The sequence below is a fragment of the Doryrhamphus excisus genome, chromosome 7, assembly GCF_030265055.1.
Source record: "Doryrhamphus excisus isolate RoL2022-K1 chromosome 7, RoL_Dexc_1.0, whole genome shotgun sequence".
In the NCBI taxonomy this organism is placed as follows: domain Eukaryota; kingdom Metazoa; phylum Chordata; class Actinopteri; order Syngnathiformes; family Syngnathidae; genus Doryrhamphus; species Doryrhamphus excisus.
In genome coordinates this window covers 12,315,094-12,342,397 of record NC_080472.1, presented here as the reverse complement: position 1 = coordinate 12,342,397, position 27,304 = coordinate 12,315,094, and the positions used below count along the sequence as shown (strand labels likewise).

Sequence of the window (27,304 nt, the reverse complement as noted above, 5' to 3'; positions counted from 1 at the left end):
CACATTCCAAAAACATGCTAGGTTAATTGGCCACAGGTATGAATGTGAGTGTGAATGGTTGTTTGTCTGTATGTGCCCTGGGATTGGCTGGCAACCAGTCCAGGGTGTACCCCAGGGTGTACAGCTGGGATAGGCTCCAGCACCCCCGTGACCCTCGTGAGGAAAAAGCGGTAGAAAATGAATGAATGGTTGTAATCTAGGTAATGCATGGTATAAAGTACCCTTGATATCGGGTGTTGATGACACAAATACACATCAGCACATACTGTATGCTTACATCCGTCCGACTAACTTTCAACTTCGTACAACTTGGATTTGGGAAATATGCTGAAAAATCGTCATGCTTCACTCGTCAGTGGAAACAAACAAAACACAAACATTAAGAAGGCCATCGGCTTTAAAATCGCATTCTTGGCAGCCGGTTTTTAAACTGAGCTTACGGTAGCCATGATATGCTGGCTTTTGGACATCCAAGTGGCCAATTCTGCCAGAAAATGTGGACCTCCTTAGCCTAGGTACCTCCCCGGGTATCATGTGACTCATTAGAGTTACCATGTCCGAGGTATGAAGGGGGAACCGGTGTGTTAAATTTGATTATATCATTTTAAAGCTCGCTTGTACTGATCGCAGGAAGTTCAACATGGCACCCCGTGGCAAATAAAAAAAAGAATTGTTGCTCTACAGAAAGATGACCTGGGCCATAGATGGTCAACATGTGGGACGATGGGGGCCAATCGAATGTCACTGACCAAGAGATTAGGACATGGTCAGAAGCTGAATCAGAAGCTATAAAGGAACTAGCAACTAGCTTTCCAAACCATCGGAAATCACAGAAGGTCATTACTCAATTACCCAGACTCATAGCATCTTACATAGAATGCTAAAATCATCACACTGAAACTTAACACAAGAAATATACAAGACAAGTACCAATACCAGTTTAAAATAAAAACACTTCGTCCCCATAATGCATCTTGTCCGGGACTATTTGGACTAAAATAGCTCTCATCACGCACTTTGGATGGTACGCTAAACCGTGGTCCTCGAGATGTCTGTTGGGAGGTCTGGGAGTCCAGGCTAGGAGGTGCGAAGCTAATTGCTAATAAAGTCGGCTTTAATGCATGTGAATGAAAAGACCGAGCAGCCACCCCTCAACAGTTGGCCCTTCAACAGTCAGGCGCAATGAAATCACGTTGCATCTGTAAGTCATCTTTATTTGCCATCATAGCTGTGTCGCTCGCCGCCATTGTGCTTATTAAGGCTGCTGATGAATGGCAGCTTGGGTGACTGTAGGTGGAATACAATCAAGCAGCCATCACCACCCTCCCACAAGGTTTAGCTATTTGTACTGCAGCTATGCTCTTTTATTCCAACCCGCGGCTTTTGCAATCACGTTACCAATAGCGTGCCGCCGCACTCGCCCACTTCTCATGGCCATTTGCAGAACTTCCTTCAAACATCAGTAGAAAATGAACAATTATTGGTGATTTTTTTCCCTTTTACAGCACTCCTGTGGCTGGTGAAAGAGGTGCTTTTCCACAATCAAACATTTATTGCAAAAGAAAGAAAAACAAAGCTCTAAAGCTCTAAACAATTCAACATAAATGAAATAAAGATGAAAATGTGCTCTGTGTTAAATGTTTGAAAATTGAAAAACACAAGATAAGTGTACCAAAGAGCGATTTGCTGTAAAAAAAAATATAAAAAAAAGACATTGTCAACATCGTAAAGCAATCCAGCCAAAGAAAGGTTATTGACATACTAACTACACCTGTCTGGCAACCTTACCATCACTAACGTTTGATGGCATAGCTGTCTTGTTAGAATACAAATAAGTTCATCAATCATTTGGCTTTTTCTCTGCATATCTTCATATTGTATTTTATTTTTATTGTTACTTTATCAGTGCTGCGATTATTACTGCCATGTTTGTTGCATACGCCTCAATTTCCATGTTGGCACATGCCCAAGGAATCAAACCCAACACTATCCATCAACAGATATACATCAACCCTGTTCATTGGGACCAGACCCGACCGTGATAAGTGAATTTCCACGTAGTTAGAGCAGACTCCAAATTGTCCATAGGTATGAATGTGAGTGTGAATGGTTGTTTGTCTATATGTGCCCTGTGATTGGCTGGCCACCAGTCCAGGGAGTACCTCGCCTCTCGCCCGAAGACAGCTGGGATAGGCTCCAGCACCCCCGCGATCCTCGTGAGGAAAAAGCGGTAGAAAATGAATGAATGAATGAACATTAGAGCCCTTTAGACATGACATAACACCCCTATGGTCACCTTTACACTCATATTACCCAATATAGTAGCATATATAGTTATTGTAATCAGAGCTAATAAGCCATTTAAGACATTTAAAGAAAGTTGTGTGTGTTGAAATAAATGTTTTACAGATGTGTGGAGGACAGGAAGTGACATCATGGATTCAGAGTTGAGTTTTAGCTCGGTTACTATGATTGATTATTATGTTATTTTTGTTGTTTGGACTGTTTTTCCCCAAACATTTTAAGTCCAAATCTGAGTTGTTATGGAAGTTCTGAGTGTTGACTTCATCATATAAAATGGTCCGTTAGAGGCCATAAACTTTGCTTTGGTCTCTTTAATTGTCTTCAGCAGCCCGTCTAGTCGGCTGGCTAAACAAGATGGATGGAAAAACATCTCGTGTTTTACCGTGCAGGACAGACTGCTGCAGACTCCAGTAGATGCTCAGGCAGTTCTTCTCCTTCTTCATGCCTCGCTTGCACTGGCAGCCGTGCAGCGGAGTGGACAGCAGCGCCGTCATGGCGTTCTCGCACTGGTTCCTTGCTCCGGGACCCAGCTTGACGCTGCCATCGCCTGCTACGCACTGCCTGAGGGTGCGCAGTCGCGGGCTGCAGGTGTCATCGCCGGAGCAGGCGTCGCCGGCACGCAGACAGTCCCAGCTGCCGTCGGAGAGGGCCACGCGTGGAAGTCCTGGGAAAAGTCAAAGATAATGGAAATTAGGCTTTGATGGAAGTTAGGATGGACAAGATTGCGTCACCCAGTGTGGGCTGGGTGGCGATATGATCATGATCAGTGGTCAGTGTGCATTTCAGCTGTGGAGGAAATCTCCATGACAACAGCCGTTCAGACTCAACCTTTTTTTGCTCCACTTGCGTTTGACTTATACTCCAGTGCGACTTAAGGAAAAGCTGAGTATTACTTTCTTAAAATATATTTTGGATTGACCCAGAGCACTGTCGCCATTCAATAATAAATTTCTCCTTGACTATTGATCGCGTACACAGTGATATATATATCACTAAATGTACTTAGTCTTGGTTATTTTTGGCCATCTTGAGGATGCACAGACCCCAGAAGAGCAAATCACAATGATGCCATCACCATGACAACAAGAGTAGGGGTCATTTTAGGGTCACAGCAACTCTGAGGCTGAGCATGAGTGTCCATGATGGATGAAGTGACTCGGAACCAAAACAAGCTGAAGGGTGAATGTGAGAGTTCATGATGCACGCTTGACCCAAAGCGGTCCTAACAATGGTCCAACATTTGAGCTCTGCTTGTCAGAAGCAATCCCACTTGGACGGCGGCGGCGGCTCGCTGCCGCATTCCAGAGTTTTCATTTACATCTGCGCACCCGAGGGGTGGGCGCTCTATTATTCATGAATTGCAACAGTTGTCACACAGAATCCTTCCGCCGCCGCTGACTGGGCCCGGATGAAATGCCGGCACACCAATTCATCACGACACGTTCCAAATGACTCGCTAGTGTTTGGGCTGCAGTCAAAACAAAGTGTCATATTTGTTGGACTGGCCCAGAGAGACTTCCACAACACACTAATCACCGTGTTTACTCCCACCGTCTGTCAATGCTTGCCTTATTTAAACCTCTGCTAGAATGACGAGTCCCTCTTTAGAGTCGACTGCACGAATCTACTTCATTCATTTTTATTCAGACATCACTATAGCGTTAGCGTTACACCCAAAAACAGGCTGTACCCTTTAGTTTACTTGGAACATGCTTACAGCTACCTTATTACACATTACAAATTCAACATGTCCGGACTAGAAAGAGCAAAGCTAATTTGATCCTCCTCAGCAATAACTCAGAATTTGTTCACTTCCTGTGTTTGATCTACCAGGTTACCGATTTTCAAACTGGCAAAGAACAGGATAAAAATGTGTAGCAGCACCGCATCTCGACTGTTTGTCCACGGACTTCCCTTAACTTTTCCAACCTGTGCGGTGATCCTGGTCTGAAAGTGGACTCTAGCCCCGAGCGCGACTGCACCAACGTATCAAAACAGCAGCTATGACGTGAGCAAAAAGGGAGCGAAATCAAGCGATGTATATCAAAAGGCGACAGAAAGCTTAGCGTGAAAAACCTCATAAAATAAGCGTAATATACGCTATAAACACACTCTATCTCCTTGCAGCAACGCTCAGGCAACCTTTTTGATGTCTTTCCATCATTTATATCCTCTTCATTACATCTCCGCCGGTGTCAACTAATATACAAAATAAAGTCCTACGTGACCTGGAAGACGCCATCTAGTTTTGGATCCTTGAGTCAGACAATGTACGTCACATAAGAAATTCAGGGCAATGATAGGACATCACTTGTGCGGCATTTGGGATAGGCCAACCTAATCTTTACCTTGCAGTGTTTCCCGTACTTTTATTTGTATATTTATTTGTGGCGGCCCGCCAGAGATGAACTTGGACCGTCACAGATTAATTAGGCAGTACATTTTGGATTCAGATTTGACACACACGAATCCAGGAAACATCGTGAATGCATCGACTGCTGAACAAAATGGAACCAACCCCCCACTTTACGTTCTGTTGTTAGGTAAGGTTTAAAAACAAACAACAAACAACAAACAAAGTTCACACACATTCCCCCAGCAACTCAATGCTCCAGATGAACCTAGCTTTGTGAACACCATACTTGATTTATTCACACTTCCAGCGGCTTTGCAATAATGTGAATGCACCTCTTTTCTATGCCTATCCTCACCAGGGTTGCGGGTATGCTGGAGTCTTTAGTCCAAACTGGACTGGTGGCCAGCCAATCACAGGGCACATATAGACAAACAACCATTCCTGGAAGCTGGAGTACCCGGAGAAAATCCACGCATGCATGTGGAGGACATGCAAACTCCACAGGATATGTCCAAGCGAAGAATCGAACCCAGGTCTTCCCATCTCCTGACTGTGTGGCTTAGAAATAAAACAAACCAGGCAAAATAGCGGAGACGAAATAGATTAACAAAAAAGAAATACGGAAGAGATCGCTTCAAATTATCAGTGCAATAATACATAATATGGTAATAAGTCCAGTCATGATTACGTGCCTTAATAGTTTACTAGTTAATTAATAGTTAATTAGATAGTTAATAGTTAATACTTAATAGTTTTGCTTCAAAAAATAATGCCCAAAAGTTTAACAATGATGAGACTTAACGTAATGAAACACGGAAAAGAGAAACTAGTCAAATGTCCCCAATGACAGAGCACAAAGAGTCCAGCCTTGTGTACCCACTTGACAGGCAACGGAGTGGGCAGCGAATGCAGCATTGTTGTCAATAAAGTCCTGACAGAAGTGATGCTAGCAGCCTGTTTCCACGGCCGTGCAATGTTGCCGGATGCCTTTGCAAAAAGCGCCTGTCAGTCAAGTGAAGAGTTCGCCGTTGTTGTTGTTGACGCGCTGAGAGGCAGTGCCTCCTCTGCCAAAACAATCCCCCCACAAGTCATTTACTCGCTCCGACCTTAAAATCTGATTATTCCATGTGGAGCATATGCAAGGTGACACCGTGTCACTCGTTCCCGATGCAAAAACGTCTCGCTGGAGAAATTCCCGGAATGAAATGATGTGTCTTGCTCACTCTGCAAGCTGATTTACATTGGAAATGTGCGATGGCATCTAACCTCGTGGAGCTTTTTCTCCACAGTCATTCCCCCCCACATGGCGAGGCAGGTGGTGGCAGCGCCGTGGGAGGTCCATGTGGGCGTGACAGGTGGAGCGAAGAGGATGGAGGCAAAATAAAGTTTCTCGAACGGTGGTGCAAATCTTGTTAAATGGCGAGTAATCCAGCAGAGAAAGCACTCGGCGGTAATACGCGATAATGATGAAGCACGCCTGATAGCCGGCGATTAGCGACTTTCCCGAAAACTATAGCCTCAGCACACCTGAGGTTCAAAGAGAGAGAAGCAATTAAGAGAAATTCATTCAAATTTGTTCCACCGTTTTGCCTGCCAATGAGGTAAATACACATTTTTGCCCCAATTTCCTCTTATTAGAATGAAGGATGGATGATAAAAGGAGGAAGTGAGGAATGTTATGGATGGTAATAAGACAGCTTTTAAAAACATAGAGGATATTCTTGCTCCTAAGAACCCAAGTTTCTAACCTTGAACCTCACCGCTAGCGTATGCACCACCCTTATTCTCGTTCAGTTCCAATGCTAAGTACAGTAATTCATGCATGAGATTCAGCTACATGCTAAGAACTCACAAAGAAAGTAAAAGCATAGCAGCATAAATCCATGTTTCTATGCATCACATAAGATGGATAGAAGACATGTAATCGGAGTCACGGTGTAGCCTTTAGTTTGGTCATCAGGCGAGTGCTACGGGAGTGCTGTTGGGGTGGCCCCCCACCCCCCTGGAAAGCAGCGAGCATGAGTATGTTGCTCTCGCCAGGCTGCAGTCGGAGAAAGCGTTTCTGCCACGTCCACATAACCTATACTGTTTGTCTGCCGTTTACCTGGTTTAGACGCTAGTTTGAGGCCCCCACCTTGATACCAAAGTTTAATGTTGAAATGATAGCTTAAAGCTGTGTGCACACCGGACACAATTAACGACACAATTAATGACTTTGCCCCGCCCATACTGTTACCCTACCCTGTTACCCCGCCCTGTTTTGCTTTGGATTAGCAATGAAGCTAAAGGCTTATGACGCTGGGTACAAATAAATGCAGGAAATGATTTGGAATAAATACACGTCAAGATAAAGCATCTCATCAAACATGTTGTTAAAGTTACCACGCTGCTCCCAGATGGAACTGAGTACCATGCTAACTTGCTAATTGGGTACAATTATTAAGTTTCATTCATGTTCATGTTAAAGGTTAAATAACTGTTAATACTGTACATTTCAATCTGAAAATAATCATTTCTCTACCAACTGTATGTGGTTTCTTACGTTTTTCTTATTTGCTGTTTTATTGTTATTTTACTTATTTATTACTGATTGATTGATTTATTGTCTTTATTCTTAATTTGTTTATTTATTTTATTAATCTTATTTTGTGTATCGAAAAATAAAAATGAAGATATTTGAGAACAGTGGAATGTTTTATCAGATATTTTGGTGTGGAAAACCGGAACCAAAGTACTGAAAAAGTGTAGGGTATAGCAGAAGCAAAAGCATTGAAGATAGTTTTTTATTGATTTTTTTTCCAGTTTTTAATAAATGCGTTTTGTTTTTTTTTTGAAAACCTGATGCGGCCCGGCTTCACCCAGAACCTAGCTCCGGTGGCCCCCAGGTAAATTGAGCTTGAGACCCTTGATGTACGTGAACTGGTGTGGTAGCAAAGTTGACTGGAGAAGATGCTTCAGAAGAAGTAGAAGAAGAAGTGCTTCAGAAGCCACACAGCTACCTTGCTATCTTGTTCCATTGTACATGCATGAGGTTTGCACGTACTTTATACGCACAAGCCTTTACTAGATCAGGATGAAAAATGATCATAAAAGTCTTATTGTTGCTGTTTTTTCCTTATTGTTGTCCCTGGCAGGATCAGACATCATCACAAAGTGCCAAAGAAATGAGAAGCTCAAAGATTGTTTTGTAAATCTGACAGCGCCACCACCAAGGGACGTCGTATTTAATGCTCTTAATTGCATTTCCTGATTAAAGCCTCGTCCCTGCACACTTTTTAACTGAAATGATTCAGCGGCTCGGCTGGGAGTTCTGCTGCTCCGTTGCCTCCTGGTTTCCATGGCTACCCATGATGCCCCTTCTCCTCTCGCCTCTGCACGGATGGCCTCCCCGGTGGAGTTGGAGGCGTTGCAGCGAGCAGGCAGACGAAAACTAATGGAAGAAGACTGTTGAGACCCTGAAGACGTCTTTGGACTGGAACCAAGACCGGTTCCTCGAAGACTTCTTCCATGCCAAGCTGGTCTATTTCAAACACACACAAGTGTTGGACTTTTTTTTTCCTTGTTGTGGCTTTCTAAGACTTGGCAGTGAAAATGAAACACTATTTTATCATTTTGCAATCAAGCAAACTTCGCTATGTTAGTTGATTCATTGGGTCAAGTCCCTCGTTAGCCTCGGTGTTATCATGGGAGGAAATGATGTGATTATCGCACCAAAGTTTGATTTGCAGGCAATAAAAGCAGCAAAGGACGGAGGTTGCCGACTCCAATTAGCAACTCTGAGTGCTTCAGATTAAATTGCACCATAACAAAGATCTGATTTTGTAGTAAATTTAACCCAAGAGAAATGAAAAAATGCTTATATTTTAATGAATAATATATGCATCAAAATCCTTCCCTCCATCATTCCCTGTGATCATCACTTACTCCTCTACACTTCAATGGGGAAAAAAACGAGATGGGAATGCAAAAAGTGTATCTTCAGTGACTTATTGCAGTCGAGGGCTTTGTAGGACTTTAGGAGGTTTGCCACCAACTGCTTATAATTATCAGCCTTGTAGTCTGATGCAAAAGTCCATTTCTTCCTCCGCTGATGAAATGTCTCCACATGCATGCATTTTGTTCCACTTCGTAGAGAAATCTCTGCACAACATTGAGGGGTTGGCAACCCAAAATGCTGAAAGAGCCATATTGGACCAATAAAAAACAAAAACAAATGTGTCTGGAGCCGCAAAAAATTCAAAGCCTTATATAAGCCTTATAATAAAGGCAACACATGCTCAATGTATCTATATTAGCCTACTATCAAAATGACTAAGTTGGCTACAAATACATAATGAGCCTTCATAAATAAATGTTTATTTTCCCTGCAGCACATACTGTAGGGAATGACGCACCACGTGACTACTCTGTTGTACATGCCGCCTAAAGTTTAACTTCATTACAATATTAATAAATTATGTTTCATTGCTTTGATGAAATGTAAAAAATGCAATAAAGAAATCCGATTTTTTATGTAATTTTTATTTTGGGGATTCGAAAAAACAACAACAAAATGGATCGTGCATAACTCCCTGCCCCTTATCTGGGTAACAGAGTGCAACAAAACGCAGCCTGTATTTATAAAAAAAATAAAAACATAATAAAACAGCAGCCTTTTGAAAAGGTAAAGTATATAAAATCAAATCAAATTTTGGCACGCAACCAACGTAGCAATCCTGGTGTTAACTTGTCAGTGTTATTCAGCTCGAACCGTGGTAAGGGCGCCCTGTCTTGTTGCTTCCAACCAACTTTATTTAAACATTCCAGCCCCGAGGCATTTCACACCGGTCAAACTTCCTGGTTCAAAGTTCAGGCAAGTCCACCCTACATAGCTGTCCAAGGCAAATGCCTGTAACACTTGGACCGAGCAACAAAACACAATAATAGCGCGAATTGTCATTCCAAATATATATTGACGAAAATCAGAAATCACTTTATAAAAACATCCACTTTGTTACTAAATATGTGCCTATGACAGGATTGTGTTCTTACCCGTTTAATGTGACTTCTGTTTCCGGACATGACTGGTCAGCTTCTCAACATCGGGTATGTAAGATGAATGCAATGACTGCAAATGATTGGGTCCAAGAACGTTTAATCCTCTGATATCCTCAGTTATTTTTCTCTTTTTCCCTTTGGGATCCATGGTCTATCACACAGCCGCCTGTTTGTTTACAACAGGCACCTGCCTGGCATCCCGCCCTGCTGATAGAAACGTGTGTCGCAGGCTATGACGCAAATCTTCGTTGAAAGAAATGTTGAAATTCAGTATCTACTCTACACACTTTTACAGCATTGGAAACCTTTAAGAATGTTTGTGTCATGTTTGTCCTCCTACAGAAACCATATTTAAAAAAATGTATTTCCCGCCCCATTTTTTTCCCATTTTCAAACGTTTTTCAAAAAGCTCCAAGGAGCCACTAGGGCGGCGCTCCTGAGCCGTGGGTTGCCGACCTAGACGTATGAAAATGGATGTATTGGAACGTGCAGACAGGCTTCCAGATAGAACTGGTTGCTTGTGGACACACTGTACCTTTTGATAACTGATTTTTCTTATTTTGCATACATTTCCTGTTTTGAGCTAATACTCCATCTTGGAAACTACAGCCTATCTGCACTTCTGAGGAACTTACTTTTTCTTTATTAGTGACCTACACCAAGATAAATGTCACTACTTTTCTTCCGGAAATATTTTTATTGTAATAATAAATAACCATAATAATAATAAATGAATAGATGGGACTAAAAAAAGTACGTATTTGAAAACAATTAAAAACCATTGTCTTTTGTTGCTGTCCTCTTAATGAGCAACTTGTATTCTTTTTAAAAAGGAAGCAGTGCCTCACCAGCCAGGAACCTCACTGCATGTCACTGATTTGTTTTTGTTTTTTTGTCATAAAATTGCACATGGAACAGCTCAAACAGCCATTTGGTTATCGGGCGTTTAGCCTCCTGTGCTGACTTCAACGGGGACAAATGAACTAAAGTGTTGTATTGGAGATGTTAAGTAAAAACATATCATTCCAAAACATGACAAGTTGGGGCTAAACCGCTCTTTTTATTGTATTTATTTACCAGCCTTTCCCAGCATGTATAACCTCTTTATTTCACCTCCCACGGAGAAAATCTGGGCACATTTGGATGCACAATTGTGTTTGCACCCATTTGAATGGAGTTCTTTGAGTGTAAATGCGCTTTTTTCCCCAGCCTTCTCTCTCCTGTCAGCATCCCTGTGTCAGCGCCTATTTATGTCTCAGCAGTGAGCTCGGTCTGACAAACAAACATTGGGGAACTTTTTTTTTTCCTGAAGGTGGAAATAATCGGATTGTTTGAGATAATCTCAGGTGGGCAGAGCAACAAATACAAAGCGTTTTGAAGACTGGATAAGCTAAAATATGAGCAGGGGAAAACGGGGGAATTCATCTTTTCACAGATTGATGTAATATTCAATCATGTCAAGTCAAAATGCAAATCATTTGTGACAAACTGCTCAGCCTTTAATGAAAACTAAGCAGGTTAGACCTTAAAATTCATGGATAGTGTCTTTATGGATTCATAATAATGTTATGCTATTGCTTAAAGCAGCTTGCCAGCATAACTACGACTGAATACAAAAACAAACATCGGGAAAAAAAATCTGAGATCCCGAGAATAATGTGAAAAAGAAAAATAAACGGAAAAAATTTTCCCTAGTCTGACTACCATCCTTGGCCTCTGCTTATCTCAGATTCTTCACTCCGGGCCTTAACTAGAACTGTACCTGTAGCTTTTGTATCCTTCCCCTAGACTATGATGTTGAACAATCTTTGCTTTCAGGTCATGTGACAGTTGTTTGGAGGCTACAATGGCGCTACTCTTCAGAGAAGATGCAACTTGCAATTGGCCACCTTAAATACCCTTTCTCGTGATTGGTCAATGGCCTTACCAAACAGAGTTTGTGATCCAATAATTAGTGTTAAAGATTTTCAGATCAATAATACAACGAGAATGCCCAAATGTGTGCACCTAGAACATACCGTTCTTGAGTTATGATAGCAGCTATCAAACCCTCCGTCACCCCATACCTAACCCTAACTCTAACCCCTAACTCTAACCCCTGTGATGGGACTCTTATATTTTAGCCTTAGGTCAGTTGATTTGAACAAATAGGGTATTTCTGCTAATGTATGCTGTGCTGTGACTATTTGCTTATGCCTTGAGACCCTCTGCCTCCAAAACAAGTTTCTCCAATGGTGCTTCTGATTAACCCGGGATATGTCCTTGCACCTGGTAAAGTCCTGATAATATTTGTATAACGATGCTTCTGTCCTGTCCTTCGGGGGGACACTTGGGGCAGACGCTCGACTGTCTGTTTCAACGGTCTTCCCTTCTGCAGAATAAATACCCATAAGACAGATCTGCCGTTGAGCAGTTCATTTCTTCTCTCCACCGGTGCTAACAGAAATTTTCTAACCCCAACCCCAAACCCCAACCCCCAACCCAAACGCCTATCCCAAACCCCTCCAACCCTAACCCCTAAGCCTAATTCCTAACCCTTAAATTGAAATAAGGATTGCACACTTTTTGTCAATCCGATAAAAAGCAAGAATGCTCTTGAATGGATCTGAATGAATGGATGGTCAAAAGAGCATCTTTGGTCTTCAATGAAGACAAAGCATTCAACTTTAACTTCATATTTTCATGACAGATGTATAAAATAGCCGTCTCCACCTAATGTCAATCTAAAATATGGCATCCATAAAATATGAACCCAAATGGTATTCTTGCTAGTAACTCCAGTAGAAATGTAGTGATCAGATGATATAATCCAGACGACACATGATGATAACTCAGGGTCGGCTTTCCATCCATTTGGTATTCAGACAAGCATCTCTACTGTGGACGTTTTAACCTGGGGGGGTTGCCGACCAGTGAGCAATTAAAAGGGGCTAAAAGTTTGAAGCTAACCTTGGCACGGCGTAAAAAGAGAGCAGCATTATTACCAAGTTATCATTTCTCCACGGCCGAGGAATCGACATTACATTAATTACCCATTACCAGCGCATGCTAATTAACGGCGTTGTTGCTGGAGATAAAAACAGACGGGGGGCTTTGATGTCGGCGGAACTCCGTGGGGGTTCATCGGGAGGCGATCCTCCGTGACCCGAGCTTTATTACCACGCTGGCTGGCGGGTTAGCCAAGCGCTGTTCAGTGTGGAGGCTTTATCGACGTGGGGAGAACGCATGTGGACAATATGCTGACGATGACGTGTATTGACAGTCATGTCACATGGTCTGCTAAACATCACTCGGCACGGCCAAGGCTACATCCATAGGTGGATACACCGCGGGTAAAAAGCTAAATAAAACCGTGTCTGGCCAACATGCTAGCCTGAAGAAAGTCCTTTCACCAAACGGGCTCCGAAGCATGCGGACTGAAATGGCCTACATGAATTATTGAATTATTTGGTGCACACTTAAATTCATTCATTCATTTTCTACCGCTTTTTCACGAGGGTCGCGGGAGCCTATCCCAGTTGTCTTAGCTGGGATAGCTTGTCTTAGCTTGCACATATAGACAAACAACCATTCACACTCACATTCATACCTATGGACAATTTGGAGTGGCCAATTAACCTAGCATGTTTTTGGAATGTGGGAGGAAACCGGAGTACCCGGAGAAAACCCACGCATGCACGGGGAGAACATGCAAACTCCACACAGAGATGGCCGAGGGTGGAATTGAACCCTGGTCTCCTAGCTGTGAGGTCTGCGCGCTAACCACTCGACGGCTGTGCAGCTGCACTTAAATATGAAATAAAAAAAGCTGTAATAAGCTCTAAAAAGTATTTCCACATGGTAAAAATATATATACTGTATTTTAATATCCGCAGCCTCATATCTGTATGCAGTAAAATAAGATGGCCTGTCATGCAGAGAGGACTTCAGATCAGATATGAACACTTGTCATTGTTGGAGGTGTTTATGTCCGGGTTCTGCTGCTGCAGTCCGGCAAGAGGAGGGGAATTAATACCTTTTCACTCTCAGGTCATGGCTTCCTAGCTGGAGGCGTCTTTTTAATGAGCGAGAGGGACATGGCGGCGGGGGCAAGCTGAGCCCACTTCAGCCCGGGCCGAGCTCGAGGTGTCGACCACACACAAAGACAAAACCGCAGCAGCCCCCCCCAGAGACAACATGGAGTTTGACACAAACGACTGGACCGGCCCTCTCGGTGTCCCAGGAGCCGTCTGCGGCTTTCCGAGCTTGGAACACAAAGAGAAGCTTTATCCGTGTCCGTGCATACTGAGCACTGCCGTCTGCGAGTTCAAAACCTGTCATTTGTTATCTGCACTGAAAACACTTCAAGTGGCATTTGGGATACTGTTGCAGAAAAATAAAGGTTTAGGTTGAAAAAAAAAACGTATAAGTACACGGATGAATTGATGATAGATGACAGAGTTGAGTGTGGACAATATTGGTTGGGGTGTTTCTTTTCATTTCCATGGCCTGTCTTACGCTGTCTAAGTTAATTAACAGGCAATGTTTGCACTGAGAATAAGACGTACGCCGCACGGTATTCATCCACGCCACACGGGACGCCTTACCTTGTGGCGTCATGTCGTAATGTCACGCCGCAGCGTCCAGATGCATCTTTGCAGCATTCATTTCATTCATTCATTTTCTACCGCTTATCCTCACGAGGGTCACAGGGGTGCTGGAGCCTATCCCAGCTGTCTTCGGGCGAGAGGACTGGTGGCCAGCCAATCACAGGGCACATATAGACAACCATTCACACTCACATTCATACCTATGGACAATTTTGAGGGGCCAATTAACATAGCATGTTTTTGGAATGTGGGAGGAAACCGGAGTACCCGGAGAAAACCCACGCATGCACGGGGAGAACATGCAAACTCCACACAGAGATGGCCGAGGGTGGGATTGAACTCCTAGCTATGAGGTCTGTGCGCTAACCACTTGACCGCCGTGCAGCTGATTGTATGTGTTTGAAATCACATTTACATTCCGGGTTTCAAATTCAAACGTGACATTGATTTGCTGATGCCAGTGATTGACACCTGCTAATCCAATAAACAAACAACACTGACTAATGTTCGGGTACGTCTCAATATGGGAAATCGACCGCCGCGCAGCCGGTATCTTTGCAGCATCCAGTGTCGATTTGTTTTAAGTCATTAATCTATGGGGGTGCGTTCGCAACCATGAAGTCAGAACGACGTACCCAGAGAACCGCCTCTACTGTGGAACCTAACCAGCCGTGAAAGCATGTCCTGCTTTGAAAAAGTATCTCCACAGAATGAACAATGGCAGCAAATATCATTCAAACCGTCAACAACAAGCTAACGACCCTTTCTATAAAGAGCATCTGTTTAGTCCAAAACTACTGAATTCAATAATATACAGTGGCGTTCCTAAACTATCTTTCGACATCAGGAAACCAGTCGATAGGAGTGTGTGGGCGCTGCCGAGAATCATAAAAAATCCTTCTGAATCAATGTTGTGCCTCCAGAAGGAAGGAGGCTAAAAGTTGTAGTGAAGTGCCATTAATTAAATGCTAAAGACTCAAAAGTGCACTTTATATTGAAATTGATTTTTTTCCCTCCTTCTCTCTCCTACAGCAACAGGAAATAACACTTACATATAAACACACACTCACCTGCACCATCTAATGACATCCAATAGGACAATTCCGCCTTAATGGATGCTCACCTTTGACGGACATCACAGTGGGGGCTATTTTCACCATCTTGTGCACATGACTGTAACACTGAAATAATATAAATCATATTTGTGCGGTTACTTCACGTTTTCCTTTGTGTATTTTTCTTTACCACACAGACGAGGGCCTCCAGCCAGGAGGGACGCCCCCTGCAACATCTACACATGGCCAGCTGCCGTTTGACGCCCCTACACAATCTGAAGCTTCATTGTTCCACTGAAGGAAAAAGCAGCCCAGATCATGAGCCCCAAAACATCTCGGGTGCCAGTTGGAAGCCATCAGGACCCCAGTAGTTTTGTGCCACTGAAGGAGTTGAAGCCTTTGAATGCATTTTTTGTTCTTAAAACCCTTCTCTCTCAAATGCCGTCTGACGGTAATTGGATGCACTTGGCACCAGTAACAACCTTCATTGGGGCCAAGGATCGCCCCGTGTCTTGACAGACCGCCAATCGAATCCTCCAGCTCAGGGCCAGTGACATTTTTGGCATCTACTACTGGCCGTTTTTGTTCCATAACTCCCCTTCTGCTACCCAAAGGACCTTTTAAGAAGGTAAAGTTTTGTTAAAACTCTTACTGTGTCCACCCTCAGCAGCAATGGCGCCCTGCGAGTGGCCTCGCAAGCGATTCGACTTTCCATTTTTGCTTGTAAAGGCAAAGTTGTAAACGATATGTAACAACATCCAGCCAGGACCTCAACATCCAGCATCTCCACCTCAAAGCTGGTCTGAGACCAGCTACCCGGAACCAACAAAATTGTACACAAAATGTCGGAAAGCAATGCAAAAATGGGAAGCTATTCTGGGTCTCAACTTGGAAGCAGTCGTAACAAAGTCGAGTGGACAAATGCTGACTTAAACGTAAGATAGGGTTTCCAACAGAGTGGGAAAGAAGGATAAAGTCATACTTGAAAAAATTACCACTTCCACACGGAATGTGAGGATAACTATGTCAAAAATGCCATGGCTGACAACATGCAGTGTGAAGGTAATGTAATCCCACTACTGACCCCTGGTGACCAGAATAATACATAAAACTTGTATTTCAATAGTAATAGTCCATAGTCAGCCTTGGAACAGTAGTCATTCATTCATTTAAAAAATGCAAAAGAGTGATATTAGTGCATATTTGTCTATTTAACATATATCTTCCTGGAGAATGCAGCTCGTCCTGGATGCTGTAGCTTGGTCTCCCTGGACGACGACGTGTCGCATATGACGTACGGTACTATCATACAGAAAGACATTTTTAGCCAGTCGAGTCAAATCAAAGAAAGAAAAGCATACCTGGGTGTTGCGGTCTCATACGCTGCGGTACAAGCTCATTCGTGCATAAAATATTGTCACAGCTCACAAGCCAGCATAAAGTTGTTTGAATGCTGTTCAAACACGGCGTCCATTTGGAGATGAGCAGTCGAGAAACAAACAAGCCGGGGGCTAAAATCTGTCTGCTCGCCAGCCGCCAGTAAATACTCTGTTATTGAGGATGGAAAGTTTGGAGAAAGAAACTTTGCAGGTCTGCAAGTACCTTGACACCCGTTTGGTGGTAATTAGTGACTGAATGTTTTGCTCACACTGACATTTACTAAAAATATGATCTTAACTCAGGTGCCAATTAAAATGAAAACCGCTCGCTGATTGGTCATTCATTCATTTTCTACCGCTTATCCTCACGAGGGTCGTGGAGATGCTAGAGTCTTCGGGCGAGAGGCGGGGTCCACCCTGGACTGGTGGCCAGCCAATCACAGGGCACATATAGACAAACAACCATTCACACTCACATTCATACCTATGGACAATTTGGAGCGGCCAATTAACCTAGCATGTTTTTGGAATGTGGGAGGAAACCGGAGTACCCGGAGAAAAGGGTGGGATTTGAAGAGGGTGGTATTGAACTCAGGTAATCCTAGCTGTGAGGTCTGCGCGCTAACCACTCGAACGCTGATTGTATGTGTTTAAAATCACATTTACATTCCGGGGTGCCCCTCCCTCTTCACGCACATTCAAACGTGATATTGATTTGCTGATGCCAGTGATTGACACCTGCTAATCAAACAAACAACACTGACACTGATGTTCGTCGGGTACGTCTCAATATGGGAAATCTTACAATCCTACAAGTATGGTAATTCGTAGCAGTATCATCTGGCATATAGTATACTGTATATATATATATACGTATATATTCCAGTTGATACGGATGCAGAGGAAAGGTAAAACTAAAGGATGAGGTCTCAAAATACTATTTGTCTTCTGTTTAAGACCACTTTAAGGAGGCAATGCAGCAAGTTCTGGATAAATGGTGCTTTCAGTGGCACGGAAATTGTTCTTTTGCTTTTTCAAGTGTTGCAAATTCAACTTGAGCAAACTGTGATCGGAATTCAAGTCCTTCTATACTCGGGAAACTTTCACCTTGAGCACATACGCTGCTGTCCAACAACTGTGTTCTGGAGAGAGGCCAGTCTGAATGTTACTGCAGGTCTGCCCAGGTGACAAATCTTTTCAATTTACTGCAAGGAACGGGTCAGAAGGGCACAGATGCTTCATGGTAGTTTATCTGCAATCCATAATAGCATAGAAAACACCATGCCGCCGCCTGCAAAAATATCACAGAAAACCATTTGGAGTATCCGGATGTGCCAGTCATGAACCAGTCGTTCAAAAATGGATATTCAAAACTGTATTTTCAAAAAAGCTTCTCACCGAAGCGCCACTCACGGTTACTTATCTTTGTTTACTCCTTCACTTGCTGACTCCTGCTACTTTTATCTCCATTGGAACCAGGACAAAGGAGTCACTGACTCACGGGTGCTGAACCAAGACTCAAACTTTGGATACCCGACTTTCAATGACTTAAAGGCACATGACAAAGACTCGCATTTCACTGACAAGGGGTACTGGATCAAGACTCACACTGCCCACTTGAACACGGGTACCATTACAGAGGTTTGTATTTATTGCAGTGGACAGGTGTTTCTGTGGGTTTGAGTTGCTCACACAAGACGTGGACTAAGTGTTTTTTCGGGGACATAATGTACATTTTACCTTTGACATCAAGGAGGTTAAAGTAGTGTCTGTACTTACATTTGGCAAACGCTGTCTTCTCACTAGCGTGCTCCTCACTCGCCATCTCTCGCTATGCTGTTCGCACTTTGGACGTGCTCTAAACACCCGCCCACTCTAGTTCTCTGATTGACTGAAAACGCAATCTTACTAAACCTTAGCCAATTCTCATTGCTTGTGTGCTCTAAACACCCGCCCACCCAAGTTCTCTGATTGGCTGGAAACGCAATCTTACTAAACCTTAGCCAATTCTCATTGCTTGTGTGCTCTAAACACCCGCCCACCCAAGTTCTCTGATTGGCTGGAAACGCAATCTTACTAAATCTTAGCCAATCCTCATTGCTTATGTACTTCAAACACCCGCCCACCCAAGTTCTTTGATTGGCTGAAAACGCAATCTTACTAAATCTTAGCCAATCCTCATTGCTCATGTGCTCTAAATGTAAGGTACATAAAACGATTCTATAAGTTAACATGGTTAGAAAATGTGTTTGTGTCTAAAATAATCCAAATCTCCATTGTTGGTGTTTGGGTGTAATATCGCAAGGTCCACTAGGGGGTGCTAGCAGCGATGGTGGTATAGAGTAGGTGAAAAAAACGACAGAAGAAGATTAAATCCTGAGGGTGAATATACGTATGTCAAGTCATTGTAGATTGTCTTCTTTATTCTATACCACAGGATTTCAATGCATACCCCTCTCCAGGCGGTGGAGGGGCAAAATAAACACCCGCCCACCCAAATTTGCTGATTGGCTGAAGCCGCAGTTTTACTAAATCTTAGCCAATCCTCATTGTTTATGTGGTTATCTCAGTAGGAGAAGGACTGGAATTTCCCACCTCTAGTTTGGAGTGTGAAGGCAACACATTCCAGGTTGTTTACTTTGCTTGACTTGTATATGAACAAAATAATATGGTGTAATAGGGTGTACTACTACACCTTATTACCAAAGTCAGCAGGGGTAGGCTCCAGCATACCCTGCACCCACGCTAGTGAGGTGAAGCGGTATAGAAAAAGAATGGAATATGAATGTTGAACATGTTTCTGCATTAGGACATTTAAATGAGTCCCATCGGTGTGCCCAAATCCATATTGAGGGATGTGTAGCCATGGAGCGAGTGTCCAAAGCCAAGAAGCTCCACCTCGTGCAACTGATCTGCTTCCTCTTTGATGGCGAGCGCTTGTGTTGTGCTGTTCTGTGAGCCGGCGGACTAAATCTGAATCAGCTGCTGAAATATTGAGCAGGTCAGGGAATTTGTGTCTTGATGCTTTCCAGCCAGAGTCGGCCTGCGCTTGTGCTCAGCATCGACGGCCGTGTGTACTTGTCGTCCGCCCGGGACTGCTTTCTCTTTTTTTAAAAAACAAAACTGCTTGTGTAATTTGCAGAAGAGAGAGCATTTTTGCAATGAAGCTCTGGTGCTTTTTATGCCAGGCAAAGTAGAACAGGATGTTCTAGATGCAAGTTATCTCTCCCCCAATTATGCCGGAGACTTTCAAAACACCTCAAAGTGATGTCTGCAGGGAACACGAGCGGAGAAAAGGGCCAAAGACGCCGCAAAGCCGTGTTTTATTGCCTCCTCCATGTTTGTTTGTCTGTCAACAAGATATCTCCAAATGTTCTGGGGGGATTTGGATGAAATGTTGTGCAGAGGTGGCTTTAAGGCCAAGGAAGACTTGACAGGATTGTGAGGAGGATCAGGATGCAGGAATGCTTCGCATTTTCCTTCACACTGGGAGATGTTGGAATGACATGGCTGGAATTACACCCGTAGAACAAATATGCATTCATCTTCACTGCAATATTAGGACATTTGTGAAAAATTGAGTCGTCGTTTCCACACGGCAGGGATATTAATGGCTGCCTTGGCTTGCATTTACACCAATAGAAATACACACAAGCACATTGCAGCACAATTTTAGTTACAGTTTCATTATTTAGAATATTCTGTATTTACTTCACGAGAACTTTGGATCTAGTAGACAATTTCTGCAAATTCACAAATGTATTCTACTGATATAATATTATATATTATAATATTATATATTATTATGCTATATTATACATTATTATATTATATATTATTATATTATATAATAATATATATCATTATATAATAATAATATTATATATTATTACATTTAGCCTTGTTTTAGCTCGGAATGAATGTTTGGATATTGTATTTTAATGCATTTTAATGCATCTTTTACTCTTGTTTTTACTCAACTCTATTTTTATTTCTTTTTCTCTACTGTAAAGCGTATTTGAGTACTCTATAAGCACTATACAAATAAAATGTATTATTATTATAATAATATTATATATATATATATATATATATATATATATATATAATATATTATAATGATATATTATATATTCACTCTATATTTTGAGTATTTTCTCGACTGGCAAAAAGGTACATATTATACAATTATTTATGTGTTTACGCCCTATCAAACTGCTGAATATTTTACTTTTTTTTTTACTTCATAATTTGTGTATTCACGCCACTAGCAAATTGGTGCATATTTAACATATACAACATACAACACGTTTTCAGTATTTGGTGCAATAACACATTTGCATGTATTTTATGTTCTATGAGTATTCACTACAGTACAATATTACTACTTATTTTACATACTTACAATATATTTAATGTTCATGCAGGGCATATTAGTGCCTATTTTACTGATTTAATGAAAGAATATTTACTGATTGAATATGATTTCACAATTTGCCATCATAGGCATAGTAGTTCTTGCTAGTACTCCACTAGCATATGTTAGTGTTAGCACATCAGTTACCATATTTGTTATGGCATGTTTGACAGCCTTCTTCCACTACAATGTCATTGTGGTTCCTTCTTAATTGCAGCAGTTTAATTAGCGGGGGTCCTGCAAAAGGTGGCTCCCGGTGCTGCTGCCAGAACAGGGACAAGGACAAGGACGCCCCACTTCTATTCTCTCTCTTTTTTTCAAAGCAGCATCGATTACTTTGGCCACTTGTGAGGGCCGTAAACTCGATACAGCGATGTTATCACTACGACGTGCTCTCTGGCGTGTCGACCGGCTGATCTATAAATCCCCCGTCGCTAACTTCGTCTGGTGTGCTGAGCGAGCAGGCGGCAAACACTCCCGCCTCTGGAGGACCGGCCAACAGAACGTTTCACAATTAAGAACAAGTCTTCTCCGAGCAAAAACCCCGACTACAGGTGAGTCGTCTCAATGGGGCCTTCACTGCAGAGGAAATATCGATTTGTTTGACTCACAACAGACTTATCAACAAAAAGCCACATCAGCGGAATCGAGGGGGAAAATCGAGAATGGACACAATTTATGTGTGCAGAGAAGCGACACATGCTTACATGTTTGTTATTGTTTCACACAAACAGACGTGTGCTAAGCCAAATTAGCACGCCAGACTGCTTTAAGGCGCTTGGAATGGAATGGAATGGAATGGAATGGAATGGCCTTATTGTCATTATACAAGATGTACAACGAGATTGGAGAGCTTCTCCTTTCAGTGCAATAGTCAAGTTAAAAAAGTATACAAAAAGTAGAGTAAAAAAAGACAGTTTAACAAGATATATACGAGATATATATACAAGATATCCAAAATATACACATAATATTGCACAGGAGCAGACATATTGCAGATATATTAATTTTAGTGCAATGATGAATGGGTCTTAGTGCAAGTAATGACTGGTGTATACAGATGAGTAAAGTCACATATGAGTGTATTGTATAGAGTCCAGGGCTCGACAATAACGATGTACCGATGGCCCGGGGCAAGTTAAAACAAAATTGGGGCAAGTAAATCCAATCAGTGATATTCCCGTCGGGAATGCACTTTGGCATGCCATACTGCCAAGAGTTTTTTTTAAAAGCGGTTCTTGTTGGGTGTTGGTAAAACACGGACTGCGTAATTCCGGTGGTAATTTGCAAAGCAATCCTTGCAAATCTTGAAACGGACCAATCAGAATCGTTTATTTAGACCACGGTCCACGTTTTACCCACACCTGTTCTTGTTGGCGATCAACCAATCAGCGATGGTTCATCATGGCGTCCCTGCCAACATGGTCTAATTCTTCAACAACTTGTGAAGGAAACAGCAAAAAGTGATGAAGCAGTGCCTCCTAAACAAGTATTTTATTAGCGGCAGCAAATCAAATGATGGCACAGGTGAGTGAATCACATTGCTGTGACAATTTGAAGTGGTCACAATGAAACACCACCCATTAGATCCAATACCAAGTGCTGATTTTGCACAAGCTACAAAATCTAGCGCTTCCATTTCTCTGTGGATTTTTATCACCTTTGCTTCACAAATTATTGTTTGACCATTGAGCATTTTTTTCTGGATTAAAAACACTTTACTAGTACACAAATGTGTCTATTCAATAATGTTTCATTGTGGTGCACAACTTATAAATATCACTGCTTACTAACCATACTTTTATTTATCAAGGCAAAGTGCCTAGAAGTCTCTTGCCAATCCAGATTTCCATGCAACGTCATGATCTATGGAGGAAAACAACCACAAGAAATGATAATCATTTCATCTTTATTTGAGATTCTCATGTGATGCCACAAAAATGAGATGATATCATTATAGCAGTCTTTTCATTTTACATGGTGCAAGTTGGGGCAAGTAGTTCTCACCTTAAGGATTCCCCATGGGTAAGTCATTTTGGTTTTTAATGTAGAGCCCTGGAGTGTATTGAGTTGTTAAATAAATATAAATATAAAAATAAATGTTTCCGAGGTAGTAACAGAGGCAGTGATGGAAATATTGCACATTTGCATGACACTAATGACCGGGCTCGTTGTATGTCTGAGTTCTCTCTAAGTTCTCTAAGTTAGCGTCTATAATGTTCCGTCTCTGTGTGGTCTATTTTGAATGCCGGACTTCAACATCATTGAGCCATTAGAAGTCCTCTTTCCAATACGAGCTGGTAAACAGCAACCAAGTTGTTGTCCTTCTTGCCTCCCGGGACTAAATAATATTGTTTATGAGCGATCGACCCGAGCCCCCCAGTCATCGACGGCCGTGGCGTTAGCTCAAACATGCACGCGAGACACTTTGAGAGTTATTAGGAGCTGGCTGTGGTCGCGGCTAAGGATGCCAGGATGCCTCCATCAGCTGCCAACTGCACCAGAGGGGGGCGCTCACCGCATATTGATCTGGGAGTGCCCAGCGAGAGGCGACCGCGGGATCCCGAGGCTCATTCATCAAGTTGACATTCTGAGGCAGCAGCAGCATCTATTAACACATTTTTATTGCTTTGCTTAGATTTAAAGGAACGGAGCATATTACTGCGCACTGGCGTGAAATTCAAATAAATATGTGAGGGTGAGCAACACTGTTAGTATCGACTGCGCTCACCTAATAACTTGCTACCAATGAAAACATGTTTTACAAGGCCTTGTTCTGTACGTGGAGATAGATGGCTGCACTGGCTTGTTGTTATTATCCGTCTGGAAAACTTTCTGTCAGACTTTCTGAGGTCATAGCTCTACTTTTTGGTCAATTCCAGCCTGGCCAAAACTATCCTGGTTTGGCATCTTCTGGTGTGGTCATTGTACACCATAGTAGGAAGAAGCAAAGCTTATTAAATCCTACCCCTCAATCTGGTACTTTTGCAATCAGTAACTGTTACATTTGTTCACTTCCTGCTTTCTAATAGTTTTTTTTCTATGACCAATGATTGGCCTGATTGATTATTGTCACTCTTCAACTCTGTCATCCACTTTACGAAAAACCTGCTGCTTAAAAATGCTTCAGAAATCCCCCCCCCCCCCCATATGCTGGGTGACTGCGGTACGAGGTCACTCCAGGAATCAACGCTAAAGCCTCCGTCACTGCAGGTACTGTGGCGGTCAATAAATGAGAAGTTAACGTCTCGTGTTGTGACTTTCACGAACGAACCGGTTCTTTTGAACGGTTCATGAACATGAACGATGAGAACTGGGAACCGTTCCTCCCTTGCAGTTTATTTGTATGGATGTTTTTTTTCTTTGCACTAAAAGCTGTTTTGCACACAAATTCATTGTAGCCTGCTTTGTTTTTTAATGTTTATACTTGTTCAAGTCATGGTTTCCACACACACACACACACACACACACACACACAAAGCAGAGCGTTATAGCACCACCCTGTGGAATATTTACAATGAGAATATTTACAATGAGAATATTTACAATACAGATCAGACTTTAAAAAGTTGTAATCAGTATTTCAGAATAATTCAAACTCATATTGTTGGGATATCTAAATTCATTCCTCCCAGTGATTATTTCCAAGATAAAACCGGTTACGGCCAGGCTGGCTTCTTAAAACTTAATAAATATAAAAATAAGAAAAATATAAAAATATAAAAATAAAAAAGTTTTTTGAACGGCTCTTTGAAAGGAATGTCTTACCAAGATCCGGCTCCCCTCAAAGAGCCAAAAATCCCATCTCTATTAACGTCTTCCCGGGACACATCAGCCATCACGTAGGAGAGAAGAGTAAATAAAGCAGTGCTAAGTGAAAGCAGTGCAAAAATGTTTGTTTGTCGTCGCGCAAGCCGACAAGCTGTTGGAGCACCCGAGATCATTAAACGCTGAGCAAAGAAAGCCAGTTGGGCCACACGCTGCGCTAATGATGTTGATCTTGCTGGCATGACTACTCGCGGCGCCTCCTGCTAAACGCACCAATAAACACACACCAGCGACGCTCCTTCAGAGGGGCGGCAGCGCAAAACAGCAGTCGACCGCGATAGATAGGATCGCTTGATACTGAAACATAACAGCGGGGATCATTGATGGCATGAAAGAGTTACCGTTTGACAAAATGGAATATCATTTAAATTGGAATCTAAATATGTCTGGAGGACATCATCTTGGGAGAAAATGTAGTAAACTCAAGCTCAGTCTGCAAATAAACAGGATTTAAGGTACCTTATTTTCTGGACTATAAGTCGCCTCGGAGTATAAGTCGCATAAGGCCAAAAATGCATAATTAGGTAGAAAAAAACTTACATAAATCACATTTTTTGCGGGTAATTTATTTTATGACCAAAACAGACATTACGTCCTCTTGGAAGGCGAGTTCTAACAATAATAAAAGAATAGAGAACAGGCTGAATAGGTGTAAGACAGGGGTGCTCATTAAGTCGATCGCGATCTACCGGTTGATCGCGGAGGTGGTACTGGTCGATCGCTGGTCGATCGCGGCGTGACATGAAAAAAATATCATCCTCGCATCAATGCCGTCACTTGATTGATATACAGGGCAGCCATTCAGATGACAACTGAATGTTGCCCTTCGGGCGACCAATCAAATCAAACAACGTCTCTAAGTGCAGCAGAACTTACGATGTCAGCCTATCAGCCATCCCCGTTACTTGATTGACATACAGGACAACCAGTCAGATGACAACTGAATTTTGACCTTTAGGTCACCGCTCATGCGTAAACAACGATGCAAAGTGCTAAGCTAGTCGGCGAATTGCGAGATTTTAAGCCCTCGCTAAAGTTTATGGTCACTAAAATGAGCGAAGGAGCTGGACCAAGTAAAAAGGCAAAAACATATCACTTCCATACGGAATGGGAGGTGGACTTTTTTTTCACAATGTACATGAACATTTGGAAGTGTGCTTGAGGCTGGCTATCAGCAGCTACTGTCCGGACTATGCATCCCTGGCTGGTTCAATTCAGTGCAAGTCATCAAAGTAAACTCAGGTAATTACAAAAAATGTTAATAGTTAATTATGTGTGTTTTGCAATATTGGCTCATTTGGTTATGTAAGGTACATCAACATACATTGTACGTACAAATAATCCTCAATACATTTGAAAATAAATAGATGTTTTGCATTTTTGTAGTGGGTAGATCATTTTGACTCGGTCATTTTAAAAGTAGCTCGCATGCTGAAAAAGTGTGAGCACCCCTGGTGTAAGATATGCTAACACAATGCTTATTCAGCTACACAAAAAATAAACATGAACACAAAAGGTGTCCGGTGTTTATGGAAAATAAACACTTTTTTCATTTATAAGTCGCTCCGGAGTATAAGTCGCAGGAACAGCCAACCTATGAAAAAAAGTGCAGAAAATACGGTATTTATCATCATCCCGGGTCTAGTCGCACAAGGCTAAAAATGCATAAGTAGGTCGATAAAAACATTTTAAAGTCGCTCCGGAGTATAAGTCACACAAAGCCAAATGTACATAATTAGGTAGAAAAAAAACATACATAAGTCGCCCTGGAGTATAAGTCACATTTTTTGCGGGTAATTTATTTTCCAAACTACTTGACCAAAACAGACATTACGTCCTCTTGGAAGGCAAGTTGTAACAATAAAAGAATAGAGAACAGGCTGAATAGGTGTAAGATATGCTAACACAATGCTTATTCAGCTACACAAAAAATAAACATGAACACAAAAGGTGTCCTGTGTTTATGGAACATAAACAGTTTTTTCATTTATAAGTCGCTCTGGAGTATAAGTCGCACGAACAGCCAACCTATGAAAAAAAGTGCGACTTATAATCCGGAAAATACGGTATTTTATGTCGGTCACCCTTCTTGAAAAGGGGGACCACCACCTGAAGTGTCAGCCAAGTCTTTCGAACATGTGTACGTTTATATATACATAGGTATTTTTATTTGTATTGATGTTGGTTGGTTTGTTGTGCTTTGGATGTTTTTCATGTTCGAAATAAAGAAGAACAAAAAAAGACAGTCCCTCAAAAGAAAAACAAGTCTTGACATAATAATAATTATACGGCGGCACGGCGATCGAGTGGATAGCGCACAGACCTCACAGCTGGGAGAC

At 42.2% G+C, this 27,304-nt stretch overlaps 1 protein-coding gene across 3 annotated transcripts in view; it reads right to left on the bottom strand.

Annotated features, from left to right (window-relative positions):
- gfra4a (GDNF family receptor alpha 4a) overlaps positions 1–27,304 on the bottom strand; it is a 97,270-nt gene that overhangs the window by 13,336 nt on the left and 56,630 nt on the right. For 2 of the 3 annotated variants that reach the window (XM_058076956.1, XM_058076958.1), the window contains exon 2: positions 2,687–2,968. In XM_058076956.1, coding sequence (XP_057932939.1) covers positions 2,687–2,968 — 282 coding nt within the window. Of the gene's footprint in view, positions 1–2,686; positions 2,969–18,499; positions 18,607–27,304 lie in introns of those variants that run through there. The other variant, XM_058076957.1, reaches the window with a different exon arrangement.